This window comes from Gouania willdenowi, chromosome 20, assembly GCF_900634775.1.
Source record: "Gouania willdenowi chromosome 20, fGouWil2.1, whole genome shotgun sequence".
Classification (NCBI taxonomy): Eukaryota; Metazoa; Chordata; class Actinopteri; order Blenniiformes; family Gobiesocidae; genus Gouania; species Gouania willdenowi.
Window position 1 is genome coordinate 11436548 of NC_041063.1, and position 9553 is coordinate 11446100.

General features: G+C 36.8%; 1 protein-coding gene across 1 annotated transcript in view; it reads left to right on the forward strand.

Moving 5' to 3' along the window:
• tmx3b (thioredoxin related transmembrane protein 3b) overlaps positions 1 to 8944 on the forward strand; it is a 62230-nt gene extending 53286 nt beyond the window's left edge. Inside the window, exon 16 of the mRNA XM_028434872.1 lies at positions 6472 to 8944. Within this exon, the coding sequence (XP_028290673.1) occupies positions 6472 to 6744 (273 nt within the window). The 3' untranslated portion in view covers positions 6745 to 8944. The remainder of the gene's footprint in view (positions 1 to 6471) is intronic.
• The last annotated feature ends 609 nt before the right edge of the window (positions 8945 to 9553 follow it).

Here is a 9553-nt window from a genome sequence, read left to right on the forward strand (position 1 = left end):
CCCTGTTCAGTAGTGACAGAAGTTCTGACTAAAGGCTCCCCTGTAGCCACATCTGTCCCGGCGTTTTCTCCTGTATTGAGGATAAAAAGACTCCTATGTCACTCAAGTCATTCAAAGAAATGTTTAGGAAGTTGTGATTTACCTTTTCCACAAAATCATTTGTCCACATTACTTTTGATTAGAGGTACACAAGAGGTGGCCCCCGAACCGCATTTTATATATCATCATATGTACAGCTACATACACAAAATTTGTTCTCTGCATCCCTGAGGAGCAGTTGGTAGACACGGTGTAGCGCCTGGGGAGCAGTTAGGATTAAGGGACTCAAGATTCGAACCAGTGACCCTCTGATTACAAGCCCGCTTCCTTTACCACTAGGCCACCACTGCAGACCATAAGTGTGTGCTGTTATTATATAATATCTAATAGACCAGGGGTCTGCAACCTGCGGCTCTTTGACTCTTTTGCACTTCAAACACATTATGATAAACCAATTTGTTAACCTATAAATAAATCACATTTTGCAATAACTCTGCCACCTTCCTACTTCACCTCCTGCAACATTTACAGACCAGAATCTGTGGGTAACCTTAAGTTTTAAATCCCTGGTAAGGGAACTAAACCAACAAAAAGACAATTATGAAAGAAAATAAAGGTTTTTTTTATGTGGGGAAAGATTTATCTAACTGCCAGTGTGCCCGCTAAATATGCATGCTTGATATGTGGTAAGAAATTAGCAATTAGCATGTCTTGAACGACATGACCATGTTATCAAATTCAAGTTATTTTTTGTAGCCCTTGAAATCCATTAACTCGTAAAATTATTCAATATTATTTTAACTGTATAGAATAATAGAATTTAATACACTGTATTGTCTTCATTGAGAAGGTTTTTTTTTTTGCCTCCGGAAGATCTTTAATCCAGGTGAGATTAGGCAAAATGGCTCCATTGAGAGTAAAGGTTGCAGACCCCTGTATGCCTCAAATCAGCTTGTTTAGAATTAATTCCTTTTTTTAAACAGTTGTCTCTCCAACTGAATGCAGACACAATGTTCTGTGATGCGTTCACTGTCCACTGAGATTTTCGATGCGGTACCTTATTTATTTAATTTGGGATAGCGCAGTGGTTCACACTCTGACTTTGGTTGCAGCAGACTGCGCTCAATTGATGGTTCAAAGTAATTGCCACAGACACAAGATGGCATTTCTCTCATTAAACAGCAGTGTAGTTTATTTTAACAGTTTATCAACACGATTTCTGGAAATCTTGATATATTTGTTTACCAAAAGATTCTATGAAAGGCTAAAGTTTTTGTTACGCTGAAAGAATATAATTTTCAAGTGAATTTTTAAATTCATGAATACAGCAGTGTTTTCTTTTCTTCTTAAAAACTAAAGAATTTACTTAACCCCTCTCATAAATTGTGTTGCTATGATACAGTATTGTTTTGTTTTATCTAAATATTTAATTTGTCATGAATGACATAGCATTTTACTTCAGTATGTTTTTTATTTTTTATTTTGAATGAAAATGATATTTTGTCACTACCAGCAATCCACCATGTAGTTTGCAGGTAGTGACATCCACATGTTTAAAGTTAAACTTATTTCGTCTCATGTTTCAGATGCCTTCAATTTGTGTTAAGTTTTGATTCCCAATAAAATTATTTAACCAGCAGGTTAAAAATGCATGAATTTATTTTATTTTTTAAAAGGTAAAACAGCCGGTACATAATATAATCAGTTGTGGTTTGTCACTTTGTTATTAGGACACTTTGGAAATGGGTAGAGCTAGTATGATTCATAAGATAGCCACAAAGGTCATGTTTAATATTACATTTACAATATTCATTTTCAATATCTGACATTTGTGCGACACACTCAATAATTAATAATTTGAATGTCCATAAGGAGTTGGATGACATTTTTGCTTCTTCAGTAGATTTGTATTCTTCCCCACAAAGACAGATGAATTAATCTACTACTCGAAAGACGAGACTTCCTGCAACACCTTTATGTGTTACTCTACAGGGACGAACGCGTTAGTTTTTCTAAAAGCATAGATTCACCTTCAGTGTGCATGTAGATATAGTCAATAGTAAATAACACGTGGTTGTATAGTATAAAACCATCCGGGTTCTTCTTCTTCTACTGTTTTAATGGCAACTCTTTAGAGTTCTTCTCCTACTAATTTTTACATTGGGTTTCCGGAAACAAGACCCCAACGTTCATGTATGGACGTACAGAGTGAGCAGTCAGGTCGCATCAGAGAGTCGGTTCGTGCAGTGTGAGAACATGAATCGTGAGCTGCAAACTTTCGGACTCTTCAAATGAGTCGCACAATTTGTGTACAAGGATTGAAAAAAAACACACAGTGTATGCCCGCCTTAAGGCAGAGCCCAGCAACCCTACGGAGGAAGCACATTTTGGCCGTTTGTACCCGTGATTTTGACCTTTTGATCAAGACCCAAAACCCGGTGAAGCGAGAGCGTTGGCTTTTGGCTCAACTCCCTCTTCACCATGACGGATCAGAGTAGAGTTCGCATTCCTGCAGATGCTGCACTAATCCGCCTGTCGATCTCTCGCTCCATCCTTCCTTCACTTGTGAACAAGATCTAAGGTACTTGAATTTCTGCACTTGGGAGTAGGATCTCATCACCAACCCATAATAGGCACTCCACCTCTTTCCGGTCAAGGACCATGGACTTTGATTGGGTGGTGCTGATTCTCATCGTGCTTTGCTGCAAATCTATTCAGTGAGAGCTGAAGGGCATGGTTGGAAGAAGCCAACAGGACCACTTCATCTACAAAAAGCAGTGACTCAATCCTAAGGCCACAAAACCATACCTCCTCAGCTAATAACAGAACTTGTATGATCAAAACAAAACATCCTTTCATACACAATAGAATTGTAAAATGATAGTTTGCAAATCTCTTGTTGGTGATTTTGCGATCTGCTTTTTAATCACTTTAAAGGCTAAATGGTGGAATGCAAATCCTGTCCAAAGCATCTCATTATTTAGGTAACATTTTCTGATCTGATCTCTGATTGCATATTCAGTTTCTCCTAATGCTAATAGGATGCTCTTTCGACCTGCTAACACCAGCTGTTCAGAAAGCACTGTTGCTTTCCAATTTGAACATAAAAAAGAGGAATTATTGGTGTTTTTCTCGTTATTTTGAATACCTTTAGAAGGCATACTAGGTTCTAATCATGAGACCCATGGACAGAACTGAGCCATGGGGCTTTGTTGATTCTCAGTTTCTGATGTCTGAATGTAGAGTTCATGAAAAGTGCAGACACTATACTTTCAAGGTATTCTACCTTCATTTGGGCAGAACTATTCTGAAGACATTCTACTCTGGGCGGTATTGCTCCTTGCCTTGGTTGCCAACCGCTGTAAAACTACACAGAAGTAGAAGAAGACATTCTACTCATCACTGACCCTTATTTTTGAATGATAAAGAACAGATTTTGTGATGCATTAGATGATTATCTATCCTTTGAGTGGACTCCAAAGTCCATTTACTCACCTATTGTGAATGCACTACATTTAAAGTACCGGTATATGTACGAAATTCACATTACAGATTTTATTATGTGAGCAGTTGGATTCTTCACAGAAAACATAAAAGTTTAAGTAAGAATGAACCCATTCTTACAAACTAGTTGCTTAATTATGTAAGGGTTGTTATGGACCTTGGCTCTATCACAAATAAATATTCATTTTAAATGTAGTGGAAAGCTATGCTTGTATTATCTTCTATTTTAATGAGTAAATCTGTCTTTTCATACATGCATGCACTTAACCCATCTCAGGAATTGGTGAATATGTTATTAGCATTTCCAATCACCTTCTCCTATATTAATGCCTAGAACATTTTATGTCTACCACATTCCATTCTAAATAAGAATTGGAAACCTTAACTTATTATTGGTCTCTTATTTAGCGTTTTGGTCTTCAAGATCAATGGGGTAAATAGTTGCTAGCTGTATAGCCTTAGATACCAGCTAAGGATATACAGTCTTGCTATGGCGAGATAATAAGACACGTTCAGCATAGGCTTTACACCGATCTGATTGGCTATATCGGATCGGCCAAAATTTTGCATTTTGTGCAATTAATGGGATCAGCTGTAATGTCTTAATTTGCCAATTCGATCAATGATGTCATTGTCGTGATGAAACTTTCTGTAGATGCGCCCATTGCATTTTTTTATCGTCTCATTTACACCAAAGAGTGATTTGCTTTACATGACACGGGTTTATTTCACTCACATTTGTGCACAAAGGTGAACACCTATGCGCAAACGGCAAAGAAGTCGATCATTTGGACTGGAGCGGCTGAGCGCCAGACTTCTTCCCCAGTCTACTGGCTCTGAAACCAGTGGCAGCGTCTGCTATTAGTGGTCTGTGTGTGGTAAAATGTGTGCGCACTTGTTCAGCTTGTCAAAAGGGAGAGTCCGAGAGTTCTTGTGCGTGTGATGTTTTGTTCAGGTCCTGAATGGAAATGGCCAAGGATGCATTTAGGTCCTGAAACGCGGTACTGTTTGATTTTTTGTGAATCTTTATCAGGTAGTACCAAAGGAATTTGGTCGTTTCCTTAAAAAAACCAACATCCATTCATATGATCGGATCGGTGATAGTTTTTTTTAAACTCACTGATCAGCCCAAAAATTCTGATCGTGTAAAGCCTAGTTCAGCATCATTATCATCAATCATGTGATTTCAAGACGGCAGAACACATGCTCTTAAACTGTAAAGTAGTCCCATTTTTAAAAGTCAATTAAATGAATATGGTGAATAATAATGCATTTTCAAAGTACATTTCAAAGAATTTGTAAAAACAGTGGAGGATCCCTTGAAGGGGCAAATCATGTACTGCAGAATGTATATATGTTATATAATAGACCAGTCCTACATCTCAACTGTGTGAGGCATTGTGGGATAGGGCCCAAGGTGACGACCTCCCCAATACAGCTTTCTATAATGACAGACACTGGTGATTTAAGAAATTTTGATGATTATATGCACTGGAATGTGCAGCAGTTAAAAGAAAATTGCTAAGAACGAACGTTGAGAAGCTAGTGGCACTTTGCTATGCAGCCTGGGACCTGAAGAGGCTGATTATATCTTTTCCAAGGAACAATTATCTGCTGCAAAAAAAGAATACAATAACTTGGCGGTTTTAGAAAACCAGAAACTACCCGATTCCCTAAATCAATCTTGAATCATGTCAATGTTTTAAAAAATGTAACTATACGATAGATCTTGCATGTACAGTATATTGGAAACTGACCTTATAAACAGTTCTCAAGTCAGAGATTTCTTTAATAGCGTATCATACATTTACTATTTTCGTTCATATTTTGCGTTTCTCAGCGTTTGTCGGTCGGTTGGGAATGGATGCGATATATACGGTGGATCACGAATCCATCTTTCAGTACCACAATTGTACCCATAAACTTTGCATTTCTTCTGTTTACACTTTCGAGTGCTGAAATACCATTACTGCAGTCTTTAATGGTACAATCTTCATCGGGCATAATGGTTAACTGTGTTTTAAGGACTATTCAGTCAGGTGGTTGTGACCTTTGACCGACTAAATATAGGTAAACACATGCTGTTTTTTGCAATATAAAACAAATATTCACCTGTTAACCTCCAGCCTCTTATTTCCAAAAATCACAACTGTTTTTCAAAGCTTCTACTTGACCTATATTATATGGCTATTGTTTTTTAAAATTGCAGTAGGACCCTTGGTGGTTACAGGTAATGTGAAATTGTGGAAATATACAATACTGAGTGACCAGAAAATAATAATATTTTCAATACAGAAATCTGTAATTCGCCTAAAAAAACACAGAGATTCACATAATGTAAAGCCAATTCTCAATAAGGAAGGCTATAAAGTATATAATCATGTAAATATAATGACTAGTTGCTTGTATTTTATTTACTATACACTGTAAGTCTTATACCTTAGCATATACTTTTTTTTTTTTTTTAAATGATTCTGCACTGTGATGGATTTGATTGTAGTCCTGATTATATACATTAGTAGAAGCTAATTGCGATGCATAAATGGCCCTGGATAAAATGGAAACCAAAGTGGAGCTGTTCTAACTGGGGTCATGTCCTTTCTCTTGTTTATTTATTTGCAACAGCCTTTCATAAAAGCAACATTCCTTTTAACGCTTAAATGTTTTCTGTTGTATTTTTGAAATGGTAAAATCTAAGATTTAGTGAAGGCTAACTATAGGCTACTTTTTTATGTTGGGTGTAATTATGACTTCAGCGTTGGGAATGTTTTGCAAAGCCAATCTGAAATACTCTGAGAGTTATTGTGTTGTGTAAGTACACTAATCCGTCTTTTATGTTTTATTCACATTAATTTAACTTTTCCCAATTTGTTTTTCCCCTCACTTCCCTTTATTTCCCTCCCATCTTTTTTGGCTTTTCGCCCTCAGTCAGTTTTTCGCAGCTCTCCATTGCTCGGCTGCTTCCTGTTCGGCCTACCGCTGGGTGTAATTAGCCTGATGTGTTACGGCATCTGCACCGCTGAGACGGATGACGGCACAGAGGACATGGATGGGCTCAAAAGAGAGGGCCTGACTGATGAGGAGGATGAAGAGGAAGAGGATGACAGACGGCGCGCTGCTGAGCTAGACGACATGGACGATGGAGAAAACGAGGAAGAGGATGCCAGGGAGAAAGATCCGGAGGAGAAGAAAACCGATTAACACAGGAGGTGACTGGATAGAGAGCGAGAAAGGCCTGGTCACATGCAGTGACATGAAACTCAAAGACGTCTCGATGTGTTACAGTTCAGCTTCTGTGTGCTTGCTCTCACTTGGCTGGAAGCCCCTCGGCTGTTAGAAGATTCAGGTGCATGTGTCAATCAGCTGGTACAGTATGTGAGGCCTGAGAAACACATTTAAACCTATGAAAACCACAATTTTCCTAAGAAGGAGGAACATCACCTTTATTTAAATTAATCAACAATCTGACATTGGTTTAAAACCACTTTAAGGCCCCATTAATATCCTTTTTATCATGTTTTTTTTTTAATATTTTGCCAATAACTGATACTATTATGCCTTCACATATAATAATGGGATAAAATCTTGGAATATTTTGTTTATTTTCAACTTATATTTGTTTTCAACATAATCTGTTACTATTGATGTGTGTGGAATGTGCCCAAGAAGAAAAATCTGCCATAAACGAGATGTGCTTTTTGTGTTCTATCCTACTATTGCTTAAAAACACAGTGCCGAACCAGTTGCTCATTTCAAACTTCTATTTATGTCCCGAGATACTGAAAGTTAGGACGAGATGGATTGATCGTTGGTGCTGCACCATTATTTCTTGTTTAAATCAAATCCATGTAAGTTGACCAGTCTGTTGAGCATTCCTTGTATATTTCAGATGTAACCCGTCTTAGAAAAAATCCCATATCATGCTTCAGTAGCTCCTGCGTTCTAACTATTCATGTTCCTGAAACCCCACAGGCCCTGTCCGTTATCAGATTTCCATCTAGCTTTCATCAGTAGATTCCATTTTGAATTCACAAAGCGTGCCTGATGCACAGTGAGCATATGGAATATTAGATTTTAGATCCAACGATGGACTTTCCCTTTTTCTTTTAATAATCCACGACTGTCATTCTCAAGGCATAGAAATGATCCTCTGTCCTTTTCTCTGATCTTTGTTGCCTTAGTGTAAGTAATTGCTGAAATCAAGAAACAGTTGTTTTTTTTTTTACTAACATGGCCAGTGTGTTCCATGGAAAGAGCAAGAAATCTTAAACTCTTGACATCCCCAAGCTAGTAGGTTTCTGATTAGTTTAAGTAGTTGAATATTTTCCAACAGTTTTTATTACTGTCTTATCAATAGCCAATAGATAATGTACAAGCTGTTAACAATTTATAAAGCACATTAACTGTATTTTAATGGTCACTATCTACAGTGGGAAAAATTTTTGAATGCAGAGGTCTGTCATTTTTTTTTATCATAGGTACATTTCAACTGTGACAGATTCCACCAAAACGCATTGCATGAATTTCAAATAATGGTTAAAAACGGAACTTAATAGTTAGCACAGGAATCTTTGTTAATAATAACATATGTCAGATGTTTCTTGTAGTTCTTGACCAACTTATATAACTTTATATACATTAATAAATGAGGAATAGTTGCAAATTTAGAATAACGTATATAAAGTTTTAACTGATACTTAACAAGCCGTTAGTCAGTAGTTTAGTAGTAGTTATATTACTAATTCATAAGGTATAGTTATAAATCAACATACAGTTAATGTGCAATTTATAAATTGTTAACAGCTTGTAAGTTATTTACTGCTATCTACAGTATAAGGTACAGTTATAAATCCTTAAACTGTTGGCAAATATTCAACAAACCATTTATAACTCATCTAACAGTTTATTAAGGATCTAGTAACTACTATAACGCATAGTTATAAAGTGTTACCAAGAGGAGAAAAAAGAGAAAATAAGTCATATGAAACTTTAACCAAAATAAAAAAAATAGATATACAATGTGATGTACTGGGATAGATAGGAAATTCTTTTTTAAATTGCTGTAAAATTCAGTATGTTACAACTACATTTAATGGCCGTTTGGACCTACAGTATATCTATGGCTAAAAAAAAACAACGAAAAAAATCAGATGTTCATAATTGTTGAGCAGAAGTAAGACACCTGCTTGTGTCATCTTACGCACATTTTTCGTTAAAGCACCACATCAGAAACGCACACACAATACTGTGAAGCTGCACTATGGGTAACTCTCGCCTTGACTTCTGGTCCTTGTAGTTGCTTAATATTCAGTGCAAAACTTCCTCTTTGGGTTCGAATTAAGATTGTTACTTTCTATAATAGGTCTGAAAATTTAGAATAAAGATTGTCCTCTTTTCTTTTTCCCCTGTCGATTTGTGTCTGTTTGTATGGCTTACATTTGTTCTGTTTAATACTTTGTAATCATCTTCCCGTCATCTGTTTCTGCATCAATCTTCAACTCTGATACATACTGTGCGTAGATGTATCCATCTCCCATCTGTGTGAATGTATAGTGAATATAATCATATTTTTGAAGCTGCAGGTGTGAACACGTCAGATTTCATTACTCTGTGTAAAACGATCATTTTTTTTCTCTGCTAGAGAACAACAGTATTCACAAGCCAAACTGAAAGATGTAAATTCACGTAATGAGATGATACAATGTAGCGGCATGCTTGCCTAAGTCTAGGGAAAGGGGTGTAGCTTGAAAAACCAATGGGACGTTTTCGATTGGATTATCATTTTAGGTGATAAATCAACATGAAGGAGAGGAGAATGAATTACATCAGAATCAGTGTTGTTGAGTGGTGCTGATGCAAAAAGTAATTCATCGCTCAATTACCTCGTCTATATGTTCTGAGAATGAGTCACGGTGTGGGAAATGGAGTAGATCTGCTGTCTCTTCTTCATCCCAACGACCGACAATCTTGTGCATTGACAGGAGCATTTACACTCCTCTACTCGTTTTGG